General features: G+C 42.8%; 2 protein-coding genes across 3 annotated transcripts; both read left to right on the top strand.

Moving 5' to 3' along the window:
* The first annotated feature begins 7,199 nt into the window (after nucleotides 1-7,199).
* SNRPB2 (small nuclear ribonucleoprotein polypeptide B2) lies at nucleotides 7,200-15,450 on the top strand. 2 transcript variants are annotated; one of them, XM_083607458.1, is made up of 8 exons: nucleotides 7,222-7,426; nucleotides 8,732-8,847; nucleotides 8,970-9,056; nucleotides 9,576-9,748; nucleotides 11,471-11,608; nucleotides 12,571-12,621; nucleotides 13,343-13,431; nucleotides 14,972-15,450. In XM_083607458.1, exons 3-8 carry the CDS (start codon nucleotides 8,993-8,995, stop codon nucleotides 15,129-15,131), a joined length of 675 nt encoding a protein of 224 aa, XP_083463584.1. In that variant the 5' UTR covers nucleotides 7,222-7,426; nucleotides 8,732-8,847; nucleotides 8,970-8,992; the 3' UTR covers nucleotides 15,132-15,450. The 2 variants fall into 2 exon arrangements, with proteins under 2 accessions (XP_083463583.1, XP_083463584.1); XM_083607457.1 differs by lacking the exon at nucleotides 8,732-8,847 and having other exon boundaries at nucleotides 7,200-7,426.
* A 2,791-nt stretch (nucleotides 15,451-18,241) lies between these two features.
* On the top strand, nucleotides 18,242-23,798 carry OTOR (otoraplin). The gene is made up of 4 exons (XM_083607498.1): nucleotides 18,242-18,929; nucleotides 19,666-19,805; nucleotides 21,667-21,777; nucleotides 23,393-23,798. The coding sequence occupies exons 1-4, from the start codon at nucleotides 18,803-18,805 to the stop codon at nucleotides 23,414-23,416; spliced, it is 402 nt and encodes a 133-aa protein (XP_083463624.1). The 5' UTR covers nucleotides 18,242-18,802; the 3' UTR covers nucleotides 23,417-23,798.

Here is a 23,798-nt window from a genome sequence, read left to right on the forward strand (position 1 = left end):
TCATTGAAATATTGAATGGAACGGGATCCAGTAGAAATAGCTATATAAAGGAATAATCAAGAATTAAAATTGACACTTTTAAAAATCTGATGCAATTAAATTCACTGCATTGGTTTAATTCCAAACCATGCTGTCCTTTACAAAATGTCACCCACTGTGGCACAGTTCATTCATAAGTAGACATTTACTAGCAACAACAAAACTGTAGAACGCCAATAAGTACAATATTAGATGCAATTAAGGAATGAAACATTTTGCTCCTATTTCCAACAAAAAAAGTTATAATGGAGCCAGATGGCGCTGTGTCTAATCAAGTGACCCTCTAAAGAAACTTAAACAAATTAGAATGCATTTTTAAACCATCTGAATGAAATTAAAACCACCCACAGGTTTCATCTTCAGTGTGCTAGCATGGGGAAAATGATAAAATAAGCAAACAGGAAAAAATGCAAACATGAATGGGCTGATAAGGTAGCATTTGTTTTTGGTAAAAGTCATAGATTCCACATGATTGGAATTGGAGCAATAAGTGTATGTTTAAATTTGGCGGGGATGAGATGGTTTTAGTGAAATCAGAGAATGATCAGAGGTGCAAGCAGAACTTTTTGTGAACTCAATAACCAAATGTTGACCAGATCAACAATGTTTTTCACCACCCATGAACCACTGGGAGAGAGTCATGTAGTGTACATGCATTTTATAAGAGCAATGGAAGTGTGGTGGTGATAGGCAAACAACTCCTGGCAGATGTGTTGAGACACAGAGTTTGGGTTATCAGGATCAGAACCTTAGGGGTAGGATTATAGTCTGGAGAGTCATGATGCAGCAATCTGGATTGCCTGGATTAGCCAAGAACCCAATATACATGCTGTCTTGAGCTCCGCATGCATTTTTTTAAAAAATAAGTTTCTTTTAAAAAATAATGTGTAACTGTTATAACAGTACAAAAGATATGCAATTCCAGATAGTCAGTACGTTGTAGTAGTTGTAGTAGTTAGAAAAGTAAGAAAGTCAGTACGTTGTAGTAGTTAGAAAAGTAAGAAAGTCTACGGTAGAGCATGAGATTCCTGAATCGCAGGGGGTGGGACTAGACAATCCTTGTAGTCCTTTCCAAATCTACAATTCTATGATCCTATGGAATCTCCTCGCAGCTGAAAAGCTGACTGGGTGATCTTTACTGAGTTGTTTTGAGGCTAAAACAAGGGGAGGAAGAACCATATGCACTGCCTTGCTTTGCTTGGAGGAAAGGTGGGGTTTATATGAGAGAGAGAGAGAATAAATATGGAAGTTATTAATTTCTGGGGACACTGTCGCCTCTTCTCTCAGATCCATGTCAAGGTACAATTAGGATAATTTGCTAGCGAATTGTATGGAAGCCATAAAAATGGATCCCAGAACCTTGCGGTTATAACTGCTGTACTGTTGCTGAAGGCTTCCCCCACCCTAAGGAAACCAAGTCATGGATGTAGTTGATGCTGTATTTTGTTTTAGGAACATAGGAAGTTCCCTTATCCGAAGTCAACCCATTGGCATGTAACATAGATGCTCTAACACTGAGGTATGGTTCTTTTGAAGAGGTGGCCCACACTCCTGAGGCTGATACATACTTTATTTAAAATCAGAAAATGACAAGTGCACTGGATCCACACATTCCCAGCAAATGAAGGAATGAGAAAACTCCGAGGGCACACGGGCAACTTTCATATCACACGCCTGATAATCACAAGGACCTCATTGTTCTTGGGTTGTGCTTTAATGAGTAGCGCTCATTGCTTGCCTCTTTTCTATTCCTCCTCTAAATGATATTTTATTTCTGCATGGCTGATAAAATACAAAGATGGGGGCACGATTTCACGGTTTGCGTGAGATGCAATTAGCTACAAATGTCAAGAAGATAGTACAACTTTATTCATCCCGGTTCATTTAATGAAAGTAATTAGAAGTTTTAAGGACTGCAAGTATCTGTGTCAAAAGTGGCACGAAATGCCATAATAGAAGTGGATAGATGAAAATGTGATGTGGCAAGTGAAATGAATCTCGCCATCTGGAGGGAATGATTTACCTCCGGGATAATTTAATGGAAATATGCACACCCATGCTCTGTCTCGAGAGACTATTTGCATGAAACACCTTCTTGTGCATGACAATCTCTGGATCAGGATCCCACTGTGCAAAAGGCTTTCCCTTGTGAGCTGGGATGCCCCATACCTTAGCTTCCTCCTGAACCCCCAAAATCTGTTCTAGAAAGCCTCCAGAGAGATTTTTGTGACAACAGGGAGGAGGTGAGAAGCCGAAAGGCCAGTCGAATAAGCAAAATCCTTTGCTTAATCCGAATGATGTCATTGGATGCTACGCAATGTATTTCCCCCACCCTGATTTATAATCAGCAATTGGAAAGGCAGGATGCAATCTATGAATAAATAAATAAATGTGTCAGACCTTAATGTGATTCACTTCCTGGCCTCACAAGATGGATATCAATGTACCTTTACATCTAGAATTGATTGATTGATTTATCTATCTAAGTCAACTGTTTTCTACTCTGCTAAATGCTGGGGTGGGTGTTGACTGTTCTGAACTGCTGAATGACCCCTTTCAGCACAGGAAAGGAAACAGGGACACCACGCAGGGCCCTGCAACAAAATATTGCAATGTGTTGCAAAAGGTTATATGGGCACATGGCTGGAAGAACACACACACGCTGAAATCAAAGACTCGAGTTCCTGCTCTAACTTGGGTCTTAGCTTCATGTGCAAAAAATAGTTCTCGAAGATTAATAAGAGCAACCTGTTTGCATGCAATTCAGTGCAGCATAAGGCTTTTGTATTCAACAGAGTGCTGGTCTTGTCTCGGGAGGAAGGGACAACTTACCGTATTTTTCGCTCTGTAAGACGCACTTTTCCCCTCCTAAAAATAAGGGGAAATGTGTGTGCGTCTTATGGAGCGAATGCAGATGGGAGGCTCTGCTCAGCACTCCCTTTAAAGGCTCTGCTCAGCGCTGCCCTTCTCCCTCCTCGGGGAAAAGCACACACTCCACACGCTCTTTAAAGGGAGCGTGGCTCTTGGGGGGGCCTCACCCAGGCAAGGGGATGAAGGCTCCCCTTGCCTGGGTGAGGCTGCGCGCGGCTATCCCATAAACCAGGACAGCAAGCGGGATCGCTGCACAGCTGTCCTGGCTTATGGGATTCAGAATTTTTTCCCCTTGTTTTCCTCTTCCAAAAACTAGGTGCACCTTATGGTCTGGTGCATCTTATAGAGCGAAAAATACGGTAAGTAACTTGGCGTTTGCTGCAACCTGAGAGGTAAGGGAGGTTTCTGACTGGGAATCCAAACCAGACTCAGCCCCACCTCTGACCTGTAATATTCACAGTCAGCTACATTGCAGGGCTGTCATAAGCAAGTCTCTCTCTCTCTCTCAGCACAACTCCCCAGTCTGCAATAGGAAAACAACCTGTGAACAACACTGCAGGGTTGCTGCATGCCACTCTCACAGCTCAACCTGCAGTGCAGGGATAAAAGGGATTACACTGTGCATTTGACCTCAGCTAGCCCCACCTGTCAGCAGTTCAGCATCATTTGGAAGCCGCCTGGGTTGCTGTGGCCACAACATCCTCACCTGTCACCTCTACCCAGTTGGTTCCCTTTCCCATCTTGCCCATTTCCTTTTCCAACTAAAAGCTACATTAAAAAAAAATTCTGCACTCATTACTGAACTTTGGAAATACAGTGGTACCTCGGGTTACATACGCTTCAGGTTACACACTCCGCTAACCCAGAAATAGTGTTTCAGGTTAAGAACTTTGCTTCAGGATAAGAACAGAAATCGTGCTCCGGCGGCGCAGCGGCAGCAGGAGGCCCCATTAGCTAAAGTGGTGCTTCAGGTTAAGAACAGTTTCAGGTTAAGAACGGACCTCTGGAACAAATTAAGGACTTAAACCGTGGTACCACTGTAGAGGGATTTATGACTTGCATTATGCTCTGCAGAAAAATGTTTCAGTGTGAACTAAATACATAACCTAAACACCAGATGCCTTATTCATTTGTTTTACATATATATTAGCATTTAAATATTACCAAGTTAAAAGAACAACCTGATACACACCTGCTCAGAAGTAAGCCCTGTTGAGTTCAAGGGGACTGGACTCCCCTTGAATATTGGGGAGTGAATATTGGATTGTAGTCTTAGCCCTCCTGTTGAAACTCCTTTTTTTGGGGAAAATATAATTTCTCATTCATAGAAACCATGACATTTTGTTAGCAAACTAATTCCAAGCATTCATCCATCATACTTTAAGGAATGTTTGTTTATTCCTCTGGGCAACTCAAGAGAAATTAAAACAAATATTTTGGTAGTCTTTGTATTTCAATAATTCAAAGCAATATTGTATTGAATAAACATTCTTTGTCTATAGGCATTACTAAACTGCTGACATCACTGGTTCTTCATATTTGCTGAGTCACATACTAATCCTGTCGGGAGAACAGTAATAAAAACTTAACATGCACTCCCTTGCATAACAACTCCATTTATCATACAAGGCTGAAATTTGGGGAGTAACCTCTGTTGAACACTGTAGGACTTACTTCTGAGTAAACTGTGCAGGACTGCATTGCACAATAGCATTCTGGAAGGGCAAACGTCTGTAACATATCTTTGTCCCTTGACTGCTGAGAAAAACGATTCTGGTTTGCACATTCTTTTTTCTTACCTTATGCTTGAAATCTTCTAAATTAAAATTCAGCTGCTTAATTTGTTGCTTGTAGCCATCGGTGAGAGAAGCTGTACGCATTCATGGGAGCGTTTGCTGCTCAGCTTTCTTTGATCACTTGTGCTGCTGAAAAGGCCAGTCGCTTTTCAGCTTAAATGCATGCTTCTGGACTGCCACCATTTTCAGGTGGGATTCAATCACACACGCTATAGCAAATACAGGTTGCACAGTTAAAACTGGGCCCCCCTGGCCCAGTTGGACTTTATGCATTAAGGAAAGTGATGGGAAAATGCACTGGAAACAGAGAGATAACAATTGGATAACCTCCTCACAAACAGATCAGGAAGAATGCTCAATGTTGCCATTTCAGCTTGCACAGCAGCTATTAATATTGCTATTATTTACTGTATTTATAACACACCATTTAACACAAAATTCCCAGGTTTGCTACAAGAATCGGCAACTCACAACCCTGACTTCATGGCGTTCATTGAGATGGCAGGGCACAATTTAATTACTAAATTGTAAGAGCACAAATGAGTTCAACCTTTTTTCAGCGACTTATGAAAACAGGGCTGTTCAGAATGACCAAACACGTTGACCTACCTTCCTGGTATAATCAGTCTTGTGTCTGTCCTTTGCATATTGGTAATCTGCTGTTGGGATGATTGAATGCCCCACGTTGGGCTGCCCTTGGGAAAGAGTTCAGAAGTTTCAGTTGCTGCAGCTTGATTGTTGGCAGGAGTACAGGGAACCATGAGCACATGGCTTGTTAGTGTTTCTATACGAGCCTTCACTGGGTGGGTATTATGTATTCTCATTTTGTATTTTTCTGTTGCGAACCTCCCTGGAATCTTTGGATGAAGGGTGGCATACAAACTTTTAAGTAACAAATAATAAAAATAATAAATTGGCCTGAACCAGAAGGGCTCTTCGTATATTAGCTATGCACTTTGAATGTGTATTTTGCATGCTGCCACGATGGCTTTGTCCAGTAACTGAGAAACTATACAGAATGTAACCACACCAAAACCTGAAACAAGGATGATGATGATGATAAAATTGATGGGTTCCTTAAATGGCCTGTCAACAGTTTGCTCCTCGTGTTTTGGAGTAAGAATTGCTGCCCAATAATTTACTATTGTCTCCTCAAGCTTCTTTCCAAGGATGATGATGATTTATTGCATTTATATCACACCTTTTTCCTCCATATTCCGTAAGTTTTTGTATCCATTCTTCTTTTGGCAGGACAACTACTTCTTTCCATTTTGGGGTGAGTAACATTCTTGCCGCTGTAGTCGCATACATGAATAAATTTCTATACAGTTTGGGTAGGTCTGTCCCTATAATTCCCAAAAGGAAAGCTTCTGGGTTGTTGTTTTTTACAAACGTTATTTTAAACATCTTTTCTCATTCATTATATATAATTTCCCAGTAAGCTTTAACCTTGCTATAAAACCACCACATATGATAAAAAGAACCTTCTTTCTCTTTAAATTTCCAACACTTCTTTGATTTGGATTTAGACATTTTTGCAACTTGTCTTTTCATTTTTTGCCCTGATGTATATAATTTTTATTACATTTTCTGTTTTACAATTTAAACTACTCATTTAAACATCATTAAAATATAAATGAATTCTGTTCTTCTCTTTCCATGGTTCATTTTGCATATTATAAATCCCAGCATATTTTACAAAAACTAATTTTTTGCCCATTTACTCGGTGTTCAGTACCATCGATAGTGGCGCCTGCCCTGTGGAACACCCTCCCAGCAGATGTCAAGGCAGTAAGCAACTATTTTACTTTTAAAAGGCAACTGAAGGCAGCCCTGTTTAGGGAAGTTTTTAATGTATGATGCTGTATTGTTTTTAATATTCTGTTGGAAGCCGCTCAGAGTGGCTGGGGAAATCCAGTCAGATGGGCTGGGAAATAATAATAATAATAATAATAATGATGATGATGATGATGATGATGATTTCATTTTCTCTTCCACATGCAAGGAATTATTTCTAAAAGGAAGTGCTTTGCCTCTTTAAATTTGAATGGCTGCTGGTAGCAATTCAGAGGGGCTCTCTGCACGTGCTCAGAGGCACCTTTCTTACAAAAAAACCACCCCAAGACGTAGGGCTACACTGCAGCAGTAAAAAACACCCCCGTGAACCACACGTGTCTGTATCGTTGTATCAGCTGGGCTCGCAAAGCGGAAATGAACCAATCGATAGCCGAAGAACTCGTCGCGAATCGGCCGCATTGATTGAATCGGCCTGGCATTGATTGAGTGGCCTCGAGCGGAGAACGCAAATTCTATAGAGGGGGATAGCTAGAGCGTCTCCAACTTCCTTTTTAACAGCGCTTCGCGGTCTAGGATGGAACTTCCCAATATTTACCATAGACACGAGGCGCCGCAGAGCGGCCCTACAACGGAGCCCGTACGGACCAACGGCCAATGACGGTTTTCCGGTTGTTGGGGTTTTTTTTCAACCGGAAGTTCACGCTGCATGTGCTACAGGTTTTCTTCCCCCCCATCCCCGCTCACCTCTCTGGAAAAACGTTCCACCTCAGTGGCGGTTGCCCGCTATAAGGGAAAACCTCGCCGAGAGCCGAGAGGGAAGAGAGGAAGTGCACCTCACCGCTGGTCGGAAACGGAAGGGAAGGAGAGAAGGAGGCATGTCGGGTGGTGGCGCGCTGGAGGCGGCGGTTTGAGGCGTTGAGACGGTACAGGCAGAGCGAAAGAGGGGAGGGGTGCGGGAGTCATTGGGCTCCCTACGCCTTCCGGGGGTGGTTAGCGGCGGCACCGTCGGGTTCTTTAACCTCCTCATAGAAGGGACCCCCCCAGAGCCATCTAGTCCAACCCGCTGCAATGCAGGAATCTCGGCTAGGCCGCAGGTGGCCGACCCGGCCTCTGCTTAGAAACCTCCAAGAGAGGTTTTGTGCGAGAAGCACAAAAGGGGGTGGCAGTGGGGTGTCCCCTACTTGCATCCACCCACATACATGCTCTTCCCACGCCTTTCCCCCCCATCTACTTGGCTCCTCTTCGTAATATTATCCAGCTCCAAGGGAGAGGGAGGCCTTTGTGAGTCCCGCTTCAGCTTTGGGCTCAGTGTTTTCGGGGGGTGGGGTTGGAAGAGAGGTAAATAGGGCGACTTAGTGAAATTTTACAAGGTATCCACACACACACACGTCTACATACCCTTCTCGCCGAGCCTAGTCGGTGTAGCCAAATCCTGCCCTTGTAGCCTCCTAAAGCATCATTATTATTTATTGAATTTATATACAGTGGTACCTCAGGCTGCATACGCTTCAGGTTACAGACTCCGCTAACCCAGAAATAGTGCTTCAAGTTAAGAACTTTGCTTCAGGATGAGAACAGAAATCGTGCTCCGGCGGCGCTGCAGCAGCACGAGGCCCCATTAGCTAAAGTGGTGCTTTAGGTTAAGAACAGTTTCAGGTTAAGTATGGACCTCTGGAACGAATTAAGTACTTAACCCGAGGTACCACTGTACCGCCCTATACCCAGACATCTCAGGGCAGTTCACAGCAAAGATCAACATAAAAACCACAATATATATAATTAAAATAAAAACAACAACACAATAACACCCGAAAGCAGTGCCCCAGCCCAGTTTTCTTTTACCCCCTTGCTGGTATTTTATTTTATGCAGAGGGAGCTAGGCCAGGAAGGATTTGGTATCTGAGCTAAAAACTCGTGTGGGCGCACATGCTGCCAATAAAAATAAAGTTATGTACAAGCTTTTGAGGAGCAGCCGCAGCCAGTTAATGCATGTTTGTTTTGTTAACTTTCCATCCTGCCTTTCCACCAAATGGTGCTCAATTTGGCTACCAGAAGTAATGTAAATTAGTAGGATACAATTTGTGGTGTTTTTGCCAACCCTGTAAACTAGGATAGTGTTGAGTAGAAATAGCTAGCGTTGTCCACTAATTCTTTTTAAAATTAAATGTTGTAGTCTGATAAGTCAGCTATGATCTTTAATTTTAAATATGCTGTATTTTGTTGTACAGAGCCCTCATCATTTAGTGGCTATAGTGTTGGGACTTGGACTGAGGAGAGCTGTCTTCCAAAACCTGCTCAGCCACAAAGCAGGCTGGGTAGGCTTGGGCCAGTCACTATATCTCAGGTACACCTGTCTCACATTGTGATTGCAAGGATAAAATCAGATAACTCAATGTAAGCTGCTTTCAGGGGTTTTGTTTTTATAGAAAGTACGCTAAATAAATTCTTGGTTTTGTTTTTTTCCAGGTCAGCTTGCCAGAAATTAAAATATGGATATCCGACCAAACCACACACTGTATATCAATAATGTTAATGACAAAATTAAAAAGGAAGGTATGAAAATAAATTATTCCTTATTCTGAATGCTTAGTCAAGAAACAGAAAGTTTTTGTAGGAAGTATGCTGCTTCATGCCATCTCTTCACCACCATGAGAGAGGATTGGTCTTTGGTAAATTTTTGTAACTCAGCTTTTCTGAAGAATATTGATAATACACAGAGAGGGGGGAAGAGCATTCAAATATAAATGATTTGTTAGTCATTTTCTCCAGAGTGGTAAATTGTTATTGATGTCTTGAAATACCTAATGATGGCACAGAAATTTCCCATGAAGGGAATTGGCTGGGAGCAGTTAACATTTCAGCAAACAATGGGTAAGAGGTGATGATTGAAAGTATCATATGTCTGGCATGTTGCATTGTCAGACTTTTCTGATTTTAGAGTGAGAAACTTGGCTGGCTTCACTGCCCAAGTCATGTGCTGTCTCTTGGAGTGATTGCCGTAACCTTGAAGATGCTGTGGTGTCTTAGAAGCAGATACAAGTATAAGTCTCCTTTTCTTCCTTCCCTTAACAGAACTGAAAAGATCTCTGTATGCACTGTTTTCTCAGTTTGGGCACGTAGTGGACATTGTGGCACTAAAGACGATGAAGATGAGAGGACAGGCCTTTGTTATATTTAAAGAACTTGGCTCCTCCACCAATGCCCTGAGACAATTGCAAGGCTTTCCATTTTATGGTAAACCAATGGTGAGCTTTATATTTTACTGCAAAACATAAGAGAACAATGTGGCTGGGGATCTTGTGGTTTCTCTGCCTAGAGCAATAGGTAGTATATTTAAAGCTTTTGGACTGTTCACTAGGCTCTTCAAACACTAAAGGGAGGAATTCAGCACCCCACTATGGTGATCATTCTCTCAGGGCAAGTGATTTGGCTTGTCAGATGGGATGTTCCTCTCTCTTTCGCCTCTCTGCACTGTTCCTGAGCCTATTTAAGGGGGCGGAGAGAGGGGAAGCTGCATTGCACAAGTGTACGTCCTTCTTCAGGGCTTCTGCTGGCAGGACTCTCGTACCTACCGGACCCTCGCACCTGCGGGACTGCCTCTCCTGGTATGCCCCACGGAAGACCTTACGGCCCGCAAATAATATTTTGGAGGTCCTGAGCCTCAATGAGATTACACTGGCCTCGACCAGGGCCAAGGCCTTTTTGGCCGTGGCCCTAGCCTGGTGGAACACTTTGTCACAAGAGACCAGGGCCCTGCGGGATTTGACATCTTTCCGCAGGGCCTGCAAGACGGAGCTGTTCCGCCAGGCCTTTGGTCGGGGTTCAGTCTGACTCCCCCTCCTGTTTCATAAGGACTTGCATGAAAGTGGCCTCCCAATTTTTCTCACAGGCCCATATAAGTTCAGCACAAACAGTGAGCATTTAAGGTCCCCAACCCTAATCTGCGGGTTGCCATCTGATTGGATTTTATTCTGATCCTGATCTGATTTTAGGGTGTATTTTAATTGATTTTTTGATTTTATGTTAATGTGTTATACATCTGGTGTTAGCCTCTCTGAGCCCCGTTTTGGCCGGGGAGGGCGGGGTATAAATAACAAGCTATGATGATGATGATGATGATGATGAAATTCTATCCTGTCAGTTCATAACAAGGCCCTTCATTGGAAACTCGCCATACCAACCATAGGCAAACAAATAATTTTAAGCTTTCTCTTGGGAGAAACCTGTTGTCTTTCCAGTGCAGATCAGATCAATGCTACAATTCTAAAAGCACTTACTAGGGAGTAAAATCAGTAAGACTTCTAAGTAAGCATGTTCAGGTTTCTTCTGTAAATAAGTTTCAGCTCCTCGTTATAAGACTGCTAATTTAATGTAACTGTCAAAAGCTCTCTTTTGATTAAAATATAGCCAGTGAAGTGTGTTAGGAACACCTTGATCAACTCATTCGAAATATATTTATGGATAGCTTCTAATCAACTTTGGAAAATGTCCAAGAATTGAACAGAAGTAAATGTCTTAAGGGGACTGTTCTAAAAACATGGCTAAAGACCTGAATCTTCTGTAAGAAAATCCTATTTTTTTAATGTGTATTTTTAAAATCTTTATGCATTCCACGTTGATACAAATTCATTGTGAAAACCAAGTATTTTGTGGCTGTTCTTCCCTACCCTGGACAATATATAATGTTTTCTTTGGAGATGCACCTTGTTTCTGGCTAGGGTGGCATGTAATGGCATGGTGGTGCCATCTCTGGCAGTGTGCCCAACAGGCTTGCAGCACTGTATGTAACTCATGCTCTGGGTTGGACTCCAGGTGCCAATACATAACACTGCCTTAGCTTTTCAAACAGTTCATTGGCTGGATACTCTGTGACCTTCAACCCACTCCCCTTTATTCCTTGTCTGTTCCAAAATATCAGGCTCAAATTCACAGCTTTGATGCTTAATGCAGCATTCTGATTTCAACAGCGCATCCAGTATGCAAAAACAGATTCCGATGTGATTTCTAAAATGCGTGGTACGTTTGCTGATAAAGAGAAGAGGAAAGAGAAGAAGAAGATCAAGTCCTTGGAACAGTCTGCTAATGCTGCAAAGAAGCCAAATCAGGTAAGTGAGTTTGTCCAGATCTCATTGCCGTTGGTCAAAGAATAAGCCTCTTTCTTTAACATTTGCCTATAACATTAACAAATGGTAGGGTACATGTGTTGAGAGACATGTAGAACAGAACTATGCGTTATGTAAGCTGAGTTAGGCCTCGGTTTCAAAACAATACACGTAAAAGCCAACAGTTGCTTAACCTGAGAGTAAGATCAGCTGGACTTGCTGCTGAGGAAACAGGAATATGATTGTGAAATTGAGCCTGACAGTTGTTGGTTTTTTTACTAGCTTTATGCGGTTAGCAGTTAACAAAAAATGTACTTTTCCCTAGCAAAATGACTGATCCCCTTTGAGCTAAGAATATTTTACCTACCAGGTGATATTGCTGCCACATGTAGAATAAAAAATCTCCCAGATTTGTTCTGCTTGGGTATCATGGGCGCTGTTATTGTGAGAAGAAAATTATTTGAGGAATCCAGGACTTTTGTTTACTTTGCAGAGCTGTTTGGATTTGTTTGTCTTTGAGCATTTTATATTTCCTTCCAGCTATCCTGTCCATCTTTTTTTTTTGCAAAAAAACAAGACTGTGGAGTTGTTGGGAGGGAATAGGAGGGCAAAGTCACTTGTATGTGCTGGTGAATAAGGAGGCAGCTGTGTGTGTGTGTGTGTGTGTGTGTGTGTGTGTTTGCTACTAGCAACTGTTGGCAAAACCACAAGTGGCAAGGCTCCCTCGTCCAGTAAAGCGAGATGTGCGCTGCAATCCCAGAGTCATCCGTGACTGGACTTAACAGTCAGGGGTCCCTTTACCTTTAACTCTTAAAAACATAAGCCCGTGTAAGTATTTTTTTCTATTTAAAAAATGAGCCTCTAGCAACTCTGTAGGGTAAATTATAATATATGTGGGTTTTTAATACTGACTTCAGGTCTTGAAGCATAATTTAAAAACAAAAAATCTTTTTATTTCTCAATAGGGAGCAAACCAGAATTCAGCAAATTCCCAAGCAAACTCGCAGAATCAACAGGTAATCCTTAACATCCTTTGCACTGGAAGTACACCAATTTCAGATCACCACGTTGGTCTTTTTAGAGCTACATATTTTGTATACAGATACATGCATTTTGGAAGCAACATGCTTTATTCATATATGACCAGCTTCTGTAAATGATTAATTAGCAGTCGGTAAGTGTTATCCACTAGTATTTGCTTAGAGGGACTGTAAATATATAACTGTACCTCCATTTATTGTTGTAGAAAAAGCAAACAGTGTCCAAAATGTGTAATTTAATCCTATCATTCTAATTGTGCCAAGTCCTTATTAGGATAACAGAGATGATAGCACACCACAAACTGAATACTTGGTATGTGAGGGTTTTGTTTTTAAAGGTACTACTGGGCTGACAGCTGTTGAATGCCTGAAGTGCCAACTACCTGGACCTTTTGCAGGAGAGATGTTGTGGAGTATACTATCTAGCTGTATTCTTAACTGAAAATGCTCAGAATAGCTGCCTGATTGTATTAGACTCCTTAGCTAACCTTAAAACCTGTGAAGTGCAGAAACAAACAAACAACTTGAAGCTGTTTACGTCCAGCCCAATTCTCTTCTTATGTCAAATGAAGAATTGGCAGCTTCTTGGGTTAACGTCAATGAGTTATGCCAAAATAGCTACTGTTAACATTTATAAATATTAAAGCAAATGTGGTTTTGGCGTACAATAGCACATTATTTGCTGCTTCCTTTACAGGTGCCTGATAATCCACCGAACTATATACTTTTCCTCAACAACTTGCCAGAAGAGACCAATGAAATGATGTTGTCAATGCTGTTCAATCAGTAAGTTCATCTAGATACATAGATATATATAGTTCTACAATCCTTTACACCTGCATTTGAGACTCAGCAAAATTAGTGGGAATTTTTGTAGTAAACTGCACAGGATTGGGCTGTTAAGAGTTTCATCTTCTGTAGAAACTTTCAAGAACCCAGTGGTGAGATACGTGGTCTTCTAACCTTCTGTCATTTGCAATAGATTCCACCATTAGAACTCAAAGTATGATGCCTGGTTCTATGCAACTATGTTTTTGCAGTTTGGATGGGTTGAGATAATGGAGCCTTCAGTGCATGCTATGGAGGGCTATGGAGATCCAAGACTCTTTAGAAACACACCTCCTTCTTTCAAGCTGCCATTTATATGCGCTCAGAACAAAAACTCATTGTTATTGTGAGATGTGACTTAAGAATTTGCCTCTTTGGTTATGTTCAAGCTGAATGAATTCAGTTTTTTGGCCTCTGGTGGCAAAGACATTTCAAATAACAAAGAAGTGGCTGTTCATGCAACTTTCGCCTTCCTAAACATTTCATGCTGCCTCTTGGATTAGCTGCTGATTTAAATTTACATTTATGAGTAAGAAAGGCAGAACAGTCAATGGATTTCTAAAAATAAAACTGGGGTGCTGGTAATGAGCCATGTTTGAGGGACAAGGAAAGACAATATCAAACATGGATTTTAACCTGTCTAGGATTAAGTGCAGGATGTCTGTGTTTATAGTCTGACTCAACATAAGTTTTAGAAACAGTAGCCATGCAGACTGCGATTTTTACAGTTTAATGTGAAATATGTTGCATTTAAGGTATAGAAATATTTGGCAAAACATAAATACCCATACATTGTATACTTGGGTAAGTGTACATCATGTGACTTCTAAGTTAGTCATTCTAGTACCGTATTTTTCGTTCTATAAGACACACCAGACCACAAGATGCACCTAGTTTTTGGAGGAGGAAAACAAGAAAAAAAATATTCTGAATCTCAGAAGCCAGAACAGCAAGAGGGATCACTACGCAGTGAAAGCAGCAATCCCTCTTGCTGTTCTGGCTTTTGGGATACCTGTGCAGCCTGCATTCGCTCCATAAGACGCACACACATTTCCCCTTACTTTTTAGGAGGGAAAAAGTGAGTCTTATAGAGCAAAAAATATGGTAATTTATGCTTTGTCAAGGCTGGATAGAAATAGTGTTGAATTAGCTCTGTAGGAGAAGGTTTGGAAACAAGAACAAATCCATACTGGGAATCGTATCTGTTGAATGGAAATTAACTGAAAAATAGTTTGGCACAACATGGGCTTCATAAAATGAAAAAAATTGTCTGAAGTCTGTAATTCCTGCATTTCAGCTGCTCGGTTTTTCATTGTGTTACAAATATGTTCCTGGCATCTTTGGTATGTTTTACTTGGCAAATTCAGCCTATGGCTTTCAGCTTTATTTTCAATTGCGAATTTCAATTTTATAAAGTTTTTTTTGGTTGGAGAATAAGAACAGCCTGTAACCTGCAAAATCAAAGCATGTCATCTTGCTTAAATTTTTATCTCTTAAGGTTCCCTGGTTTCAAAGAAGTGCGCCTGGTGCCCGGGAGACACGACATCGCATTTGTGGAGTTTGAAAATGATGGGCAGGCTGGAGCGGCTCGCGATGCCCTCCAAGGATTTAAAATTACCCCTTCGCATGCAATGAAAATCACTTATGCCAAGAAGTGATGGAAGGAAACTAGGATCCCTGAAGGACTTGCTCAGTTTGGTTTTTCTTTCCCCCTACATGCTGTAGGGTAATTTGGATTGACTGAAGTGTGGTTCCTTGAATTGAAGGGAAATGTCTGGTATGGCATTGTTGGGAGTTAGTCAGTACAAGTATGTAAGGATTCTAAACACATTCAAGGAATGCCAGCTGAAAAGCTGGCAGCTGTAAAATTTGGTTGTTGTACATAAGTCCATTTTGTATTCTGTGACTGGAGGGGCTTCTTCACAGTAAAGTTACCTGTTTAGAAATAAAGGTGCATTTTCTCTCTTGAAACAGTAATCTAAGGTGTACTTGTGTTTCATCAAAAGCAATAGTTTTTGCCAACTTACTAGGGACTGGGTGTACTTGGAAATGCTAATGATTTGAAATACATGCTCATTCCATGAGAAGTTCTTTCACTACCCCAAAACCTGCTCTGGAGGGCTGGGGGGACCCTAAAAACAGATTTGGGAGGAGGGGCACAAGGGAGGAGAGTGAGGGGTGCTTCCTTGTGCCAATGGGATATCTTCCTTAGATACAACTCCAGATGTCCTGCTGAAGATACAGATAACTGAGAGGCTGTTCTATATTTTGAAAGAGATGTCAACAATTTTGGATGGGGTGCTTGTGAAAATAATACTGTCAGGGATGGGAACTGTCTAGAGTAGATAATGCAGTATAGATTATTTGGAAAGATGTATTGGATAAATACAGTCGTACCTTGGAAGTTGGAACGGAATCCGTTCCAGAAGTCCGTTCAACTTCCAAAACCTTCCAAAACCAAATAGCAGCTTCTGATTAGCTACAGGAAGCACCTGTAGCCAATCGGAAGCTGCGGAAGCCCCGTCGGACGTTCGGTTTCCAAAAGAACATTCGCAAACTGGAACAATCACTTCTGGGTTTGTGGCGTTTGGGAGCCAAAACGTCCGAGTTCCAGGGCGTTCAACAACCAAGGTATGACTGCCTCCAAAATTGAACTGGTATTTTACCATAAAGGATGTAAATAAGGAAATACATTCATAAGTAGTCACTGACTTCAGTAGTCTTCTCATCACTATTGAGGGGGGGTATCTCCCAGGTGATTTGCCGGTGTCCATATGTATACAGTGTCCACCTGAAATATGCAGTAGGTATCACTAAGCCCCTGCAGTAATAGGGAGCTGCTATCCAGACGTTTTCCCGGAATCTGAACAAGCCACATGGCTGAGCCAAATGTGAGCATGGAAGTTTCATTTTAAATGAACTCATTATCTGCAGAATGTAATTTAAGAAGTCTACAGTCTGCAGGGGGGTGTCAAACAGGTTTGAGTGCTGAACTCCCTACTCAATAATACGGTCACTGAAATATTGATTCCGTTTGAATTCAGCACCATTGATGCTCCAAAGCATTGTGCTTGTATTCTTCTCTGCTTGATGTTGTGTTCTTGGATACCCAGCTTTTAATTTAGTGTGACCCTGGGTGGTTGGGGTCAGTGGAAACTCTAGACTTATACTAAGCACATCTGGTTCTTAGCCTTGAATATAGTTAAATAACTTGTGTAGAATGGGTGTTGGTCATCACACGCTCCCCTAAATTCAGGGAAGGGCTGCTTTTCTGTTCTGCCACCTACTTCTTAGCCAAGTCCACCTGCGACTTCAGATGTCCCTGGAAAGCCCTTTGTACAATAACATTTACTACCAAAGACCAGAAGTTTGCCATAAACTCGTAAAGAAATAATCACATACCTGTATCCCACTCTTCTACATTTGTAATCTGAGCAGATGACAACACAAAACAGAAACAAAACACACTTGAACCAAACAAATAGAAGGCAGCAGTTCATGACATGTGATGCAGTTAAGGTCAAGCCAGAGGCAACAGCAGATTTAAACATTAAAAGCCTATAGAAAGAAGATATACTTTCAGATACTGTTGAAAGGAGAGGAGGCTTGATGCAACACGACAGTAAGGGTCTTCCGGGACCATTCAATACATTACACCTTTTTGCAGATTCATTACAAACTGATTTGGGGGCCAATGTTGGGGGCTGAAAAGAGATATGAGACTTTCTGGAAAGTATTTTGATTCATTTTGTTTGTTTTCATAATTCATACCCCACTGAATGTCTCAGTTTCTAAATGGAGGTGGAGGTAAAGGTACCACTGATGGTTAGGTCCAGTCGTGGATGACTCTGGGGTTGCGGCACTCATCTCACTCTATAGGCCGAGGGAGCCAGCGTTTGTCCGCAGACAGCTTCCGGGTCATGTGGCAAGCATGACTAAGCCACTTCTGGCGAACCAGAGCAGCGTACGGAAACACCGTTTACCTTCCCGCCGGAGCGGTACCTATTTATCTACTTGCACTTTTGACGTGCTTTCGAACTGCTAGGTGGGCAGGAGCTGGGACTGAACAACGGGAGCTCACCCCCGTTGCAGGGATTTGAACCGCCGACCTTCTGATTGGCAAGCCCTAGGCTCTGTTGTCTTGTCAGAAGAAGGGGAATAAATTCCCCTTGCTTCTCCTTTCAGCCCTTATGTGCTGCCTTCCTTGCTGTTCTGGAGGGTCATGAAACCAGCCACAATAGGATGTGATAATTTGTGATGGCCTTACATTTGACACTCACGTACCATATAGTAGCTCAGTCATCTGTATTCTGCAGGTGCTTTGTGAGGCCATACACTGCTGCACGGGACGCGGGTGGTGCTGTGGGTTAAACCACAGAGCCTAGGACTTGCCGATCAGAAGGTCAGTGGTTCGAATCCCCGCAACAGGGTGAGCTCCCGTTGCTCGGTCCCTGCTCCTGCCAACCTAGCAGTTCGGAAGCACGTCAAAGTGCAAGTAGATAAATAGGTACCGCTCCAGCGGGAAGGTAAACGGTGTTTCCGTGTGCTGCTCTGGTTCACCAGAAGTGGCTTAGTCATGCTGGCCACATGACCCGAAAGCTGTATGCCGGCTCCCTCGGCCAATAAAGTGAGATGAGTGCCGCAACCCCAGAGTTGGCCATGACTGGACCTAATGGTCAGGGGTCCCTTTACCTTTACATTGCTGCACACTTCAAATATAATCCTTTGAGATAGCAACTGGCTCATGGGAGGGGGATCAAAAGCAAGCATACATATAAACCCACAACTTGATGACTGAAATTGCATCCCACTCCTATGAGCTGCATTACTGCCGCTGTGGCTCATAAGCTTCTGATGGGGGAAGATGGCTTGTCTCTTTGCACTGGAATCGGTCTAGTTTTTGTTGGCAAAGTTCCTCTGGCACTTCCTCCCCAGCCCATGGCCAACATAGGATTCTTTGTGTTTCTGCTGCACTTTCAACCAACCCATAAGATTGGAAACCTGTATAGTTAATGGGGATCTGTTGTTTTTCATCCTTGCACAAAATCTGCTGAATGCGATGTTGAGCTTGACTTAACTGCAGCAAGAGACAGGCATTTAAAAACGCTTGGCAAATACGTAAAGCAAAAGGGTCCCTCTGAAGTTTTCCCAGCGCTTTAAAAGCAATGGAATGTTGCCCTCACGACTTCCTATTGGTCAGAGAGCTTCTCATCCCCACCCTCCAAAATTGCATCTTAATGTTTTTTAATACATATATAATAGAGAGCCGTTCCTTAACTTGTTCCTTTTATGTAAGGCAGAGAGAGCGAGGTGCCTGGAAGAGAAGAAAATGCCCCACATTGTTAGCATGCTGATGTTTCTGCTGTTTCTTGGATTCACTTTCCCGATGATCGCGAAGGGAATTTTTATGGACAAGCTGGCAAGCAAGAAGCTGTGTGCCGATCAGGAGTGCTTATGTAAGTCACCCGTTTGTGAAACTGTGTGCTCTTGCATGAATGAAAACGTGAACTCTTGCATGAATGATTTGCCATATCCCAGGCATAACTTTAAATTTATGGATATATTTTTCATAAATATATATTGGAGACATCATGGTGTAGTAGTTAGAGGGTAGGATTGGGATTTGAAGACCAGAGTTCAAATTACCACTAAGCCCCCATGTCCACTGTGTGATCTTGGGCTGGCATAACCTTACCTGCTTTGCAGTGTTGTTGTGATGATAAAATGGGAATGGGCAAAAACATGTACAGTGGTACCTCGGATTACAGACGCTTCAGGTTACAGACTCCGCTAACCCAGAAATAGTACCTTGGGTTAAGAACTTTGCTTCAGGATGAGAACAAAAATCACGCGGCGCGGCGGCAGCGGGAGGCCCCATTAGCTAAAGTGGTGCTTCAGGTTAAGAACAGTTTCAGTTTAAGAACGGACCTCCAGAACGAATTAAGTTCTTAACCTGAGGTACCACTGTACACCACCTTGAGCTCCCTGGTGGAAAAGAGTGGTATATAAATGTCAAAACAAAACAAAATGTAGATAGCTTTTGCAGACTTCCCAGGAGATGAACTGTGAATGTGGAAAGGGATGCTTCTATGAAGTATGATTGCCTTTGCAAACTTAGCAAGAATTTCCTCTTCTTACCACCCAGCCCTTTAATTCTATATAAAGTCTTACTGGTTTTTTTTCCACCCCCAGATGCCATCTCCCTGGCAAGGGCAGAAGACGATTACAATGCGCCAGACTGCCGATTCATTAACGTCAGAAAGGGGCAACTGATCTACGTTTACTCAAAACTAGTGCAAGAAAGAGGATCTGGAGAATTCTGGGCTGGGAGTGTAAGGAGCTTTCCTATGTTAAATCTTATCCTTTGTCTGCATGGCTATTTACCCCCCAGTATCCACAGTTTTTAGAGAAACCCCTGCCCCACCTCTCCTTGGACAGGGCAAGGCGATATTCTCACAAGCTCACCTGTATGTCCAGAAGCATCTGTTGCCTTCCCTCGCTCAGCACTTCATGGGGGAAGCAGAGAGGTTAAAAAACACTCAGCCTTCTTAAAAAAGAAGGGAGAGAGAGAAGGAGGGAGAGAGAGAGAGAGAATGAGTTTTGTGCCAAAGTAAAAATAAGAAGGGGTGGGGAACGTCTCTAAAGTGGACTGAATAAATACTTACCTTATGAAAACTTTAAAAATACATTTATATGTTACATGTATGCCTCACCTTTCTTTCGTGAGAGCCAGTGTGGTGTAGTGGTTAAGAGTGGTAGACTCGTAATCTGGTGAACCAGGTTCGCGTCTCCGCTCCTCCACATGTAGTTGCTGGGTGACCTTGGGCTAGTCACACTTCTCTGAAGTCTCTCAGCCCCACTCACCTCACAGAGTGTTTGTTGTGGGGGAGGAAGGGAAAGGAGAATGTTAGCCGCTTTGAGACTCCTTCGGGTAGCGATAAAGCAGGATATCAAATCCAAACTCTTTTTCTTCTTTGTTTTGGAATTCAAAGCAAGCATACAAAGGGGGATTGGATTCACAGCTGCCTGGCATGAGAGGAAAGACATTTTCACTCTCGCAAGATGGCACTTTTGGGAATACCCCCTCTTGCTCAGCCCCCTGCCCATATTATCCCTTGCCCCATTCCAAAGGCTTTCCTTAATCCTCAGGTGCAGTGTGTGTGTTTTCTAGGGAGACTGTAGCGAGGAGGGGAGAGAGTAGGGAAAACTTTGCAGGAACAGTGTTTGGCAGTGCTGCTTGGGGGGCAGTTTTCAAGCACTAGGATATTAGCCAAGCCTGGACTTTGTCTTCAGCAAATTTGCCCACCCCCTCATGCCTTCAAGCTATTCTCTGGGCCTGTGCTACATATGTTAGACCTGCTTTTGCACAAAGCCACTAGGTTCTAGTGAAACACTGGAATATTTCCAGTTTTTATTGAAATGTCCAGGGCACGGCCAGTGTCAGTGCGCAATACCATGACAGCTGAGCCTCCCTCAAAAAAACTGGTTTGGCATTCAAAGTGAGACCAGTTTGATGAGTCCAAAAAAAATGGCCTCTGCTGCTGGGCTTTTTTTATTTTTAGTCTGAACTCTCTGGAACTGAATTCTGGCACCTCTCAGGTGGGTGCCATTGCCATTATAAGAGATCAAAGGAGGTGTTCTTGGTGAGCTCTGGCATCTCTCCCCCTCCCCCCCAGAAAAATAGCACTGTCTTGATGTATTGTCATTCTGGAGCATTGTGGGAAATTTAACTCATGGCCAGACCCAGCTACGGAGCACTACTTCAAAATGCCTCAGCACCAGTTAAGCCACCAGGCTCCATTGTCAACAGAATGGGACCCACCAGAGCACCTCTTGCCCAGAAACCCTTTGAAATGGAGTTGGGTATTGTCCAGGGCAAACCTTTTCAAGAAATCCCAGTTTAAGGAAATAAGGATTTTAAGAATATAGTCAAGTCTATATAAGAGGAATTAAAATCTGTATGAGCTCACATTTTTCTTGGTCTCATTCTTGGAAATGCAATTGTTTATATGTGCCTTTTGGTAAACAACAACAACAACAAATGTGTTTTGTTAGTACCTTATGCTGACCGAAATAATCTCAAAGAGTGTACAGGGCGACTGGGGCAGCCCATGCTTCCAACAGAGCAGCGAATTCATTTACTCTGAAGAATGGCTGCGCTTAACTCCAGGCTTGTTTGATCTAACCCGTAAGGTTTATGCAGAACAGTACGAGGACCAGATGGGCACTGTTGGATATTTCCCCAGGAATTTAGTCACAGAGCAGCACATCTATCAGGAAGCAAACGAGACAGTTTCCACGAAGGTAAGAAATGAGCGAGCTATGCAAATGTTGCTACACAAATGCTTTGATGGTTTGTGGCCGAAGTTTCCGCAGTGGCTGAATATTGGTGACCCCATAATTGGTGACCTCATACCTTCTGCTAAGGTAACTTGAGTGAAAATTTTGCATCCTTGAAATTACTGAATAAGCCTCTGCAAGATGTTTCTTATTGATTTGGTTCTGGCCTCGTGTACACTGAGAACAACATTCCTCTGGGCACAAGGTATGCTCTGTGCTTCTTTGGTGAGACTGCTTCCAGTTGCTTTTTCCTGACTGCGCTGTGTGTTACAGTCTCACCTTCTGAGTTATTGGTTTCCTTGACAGAGGGACATTGACTTTGCTTGTTTGTTTTTCTCCTTCTTTGAGTTCTGAAAGCACTACAAGTTTCTTTCCTAAACGTAACTTTGGCTTAGTTCTCACTGAGTTGGCAAACCAGCCACCTGGGGTCTACGCAGGCACTATTCTAGAGGCCTTCTCATTGGGGAAGGTGAAGATGGAGATGCTCTCCAATTACCTTCTCTTCAGGTTTTAAAGGGGAACCCAGCTCCTGTCATGGAGAATACAGCATCAGAGGCTTTTTGTGGGGCGAAGAGGCAGGAAACGCAATAAAATCCTAAAAGCTGCCAGAACAGCCTCCAACCCTGAGGCTACTGCAGCTTGTGCTAACCAAATACAGAAGCGAGACGGGGTCTTAGTATTTCCTGAAATGCAACATTGCTCTTGTATGCAACTTTGCAAGAAACATGGGACATTTGCTTTTCAAAAAGCCAAGTCAGAGGTGGTCCTAGAAGACACCGGGGACTCAGATATACAGCTACAAATATAATGTTTTAAGTGCAATTTAAGTGTGTCTCTAGATGTCTAGAAGGGACGCGGGTGGCACTGTGGGTAAAACCTCAGTGCCTAGGACTTGCTGATTGTAAGGTCGGCAGTTCGAATCCCCACGGCGGGGTGAGCTCCCGTCGTTCGGTCCCAGCTCCTGCCCACCTAGCAGTTCGAAAGCACCCCTAAGTGCAAGTAGATAAATAGGTACCGCTTTATAGCGGGAAGGTAAACGGCATTTCCGTGTGCGGCGCTGGTGCTGGCTCGCCAGCTGCAGCTTCGTCACGCTGGCCACGTGACCCGGAAGTGTCTTCGGACGGTGCCGGCTCCCGGCCTCTTAAGCGAGATGAGCGCGCAACCCTAGAGTCGGACACGACTGGCCCGTACGGGCAGGGGTACCTTTACCTTTACCTAGATGCGTAGCATGAAATATGACACTAGATGGGGCTGATGAGCTAACGGCAAATTCCATATATATTTTACGTTTTTAAAAGAAGCATTTCCACAGTGTTTATTTATATCTGTGTAGATCCACTCTGGATTGAATCTAGTAAGTCATGCCTGGAGCTGAGCCACTGAAGTCATGGGTAACTTAAGAACTCTTGAGTTCAGCTGGGCCTCAACAAGGAGCGTGGCTGTCTGGATCCAACTCATTATGTTTTCAAAGCAACTGGTTTTCCACAACTCCCTTTGTTCAGAATTGGCTCTAATTGCTTACTGTGTTTAAAAACTATAATAGTGAACCCAAACAACAACAACATGTTCTCTTTCTCAGGCCATCGATTTCTTCTGTGAATAGAAGTCTGTAAAGTGGTCAACCAGGACAGTTAAAGAAAGGAAGTACAGAAGCGCTGAGCAAAAGAAGATCTTCCGCCTTTCCTATTGTAGACTCTAGGGAAAAACAGAAAGTCTCTTTTTCCTAAACACCTTTTTTCCAATAGAAAGGGAAGAAAAACACATAAATAGGACTAATATGTAATTTTGATTTACTTTGCAAGTGATTTTAACCAATGCCCCAAACTGCTGTTGCCTTTTAAATGTCACTATTCTCTTTGTTACTTTTCAGAGCAATAAATGTTAAATATTATAGGCAGGTGCCTACCATCTGTGCTTCGTCCATTTGCCTGAGCCTGTTGTTTCCTCTAACGCTGTGGTTCCCAGTGCAGGGCACATGCCCCACG

This window comes from Podarcis filfolensis (assembly GCF_964270895.1).
Source record: "Podarcis filfolensis genome assembly, chromosome: 3".
NCBI classification, from domain to species: domain Eukaryota; kingdom Metazoa; phylum Chordata; class Lepidosauria; order Squamata; family Lacertidae; genus Podarcis; species Podarcis filfolensis.

Bases quoted from the DNA above. Each gene is read 5' to 3' on its own strand.
- SNRPB2 (XM_083607457.1), top strand. From the start codon at position 8,993: ATGGATATCCGACCAAACCACACACTGTATATCAATAATGTTAATGAC. The intron at 9,057-9,575 runs GTATGAAAATAA...TTCCCTTAACAG, and splicing joins TGACAAAATTAAAAAGGAAG to AACTGAAAAGATCTCTGTAT. The intron at 11,609-12,570 runs GTAAGTGAGTTT...ATTTCTCAATAG, and splicing joins CTGCAAAGAAGCCAAATCAG to GGAGCAAACCAGAATTCAGC.
- OTOR (XM_083607498.1), top strand. From the start codon at position 18,803: ATGCCCCACATTGTTAGCATGCTGATGTTTCTGCTGTTTCTTGGATTC. The intron at 18,930-19,665 runs GTAAGTCACCCG...TTCCACCCCCAG, and splicing joins TGCCGATCAGGAGTGCTTAT to ATGCCATCTCCCTGGCAAGG. The intron at 21,778-23,392 runs GTAAGAAATGAG...TCTCTTTCTCAG, and splicing joins ACGAGACAGTTTCCACGAAG to GCCATCGATTTCTTCTGTGA.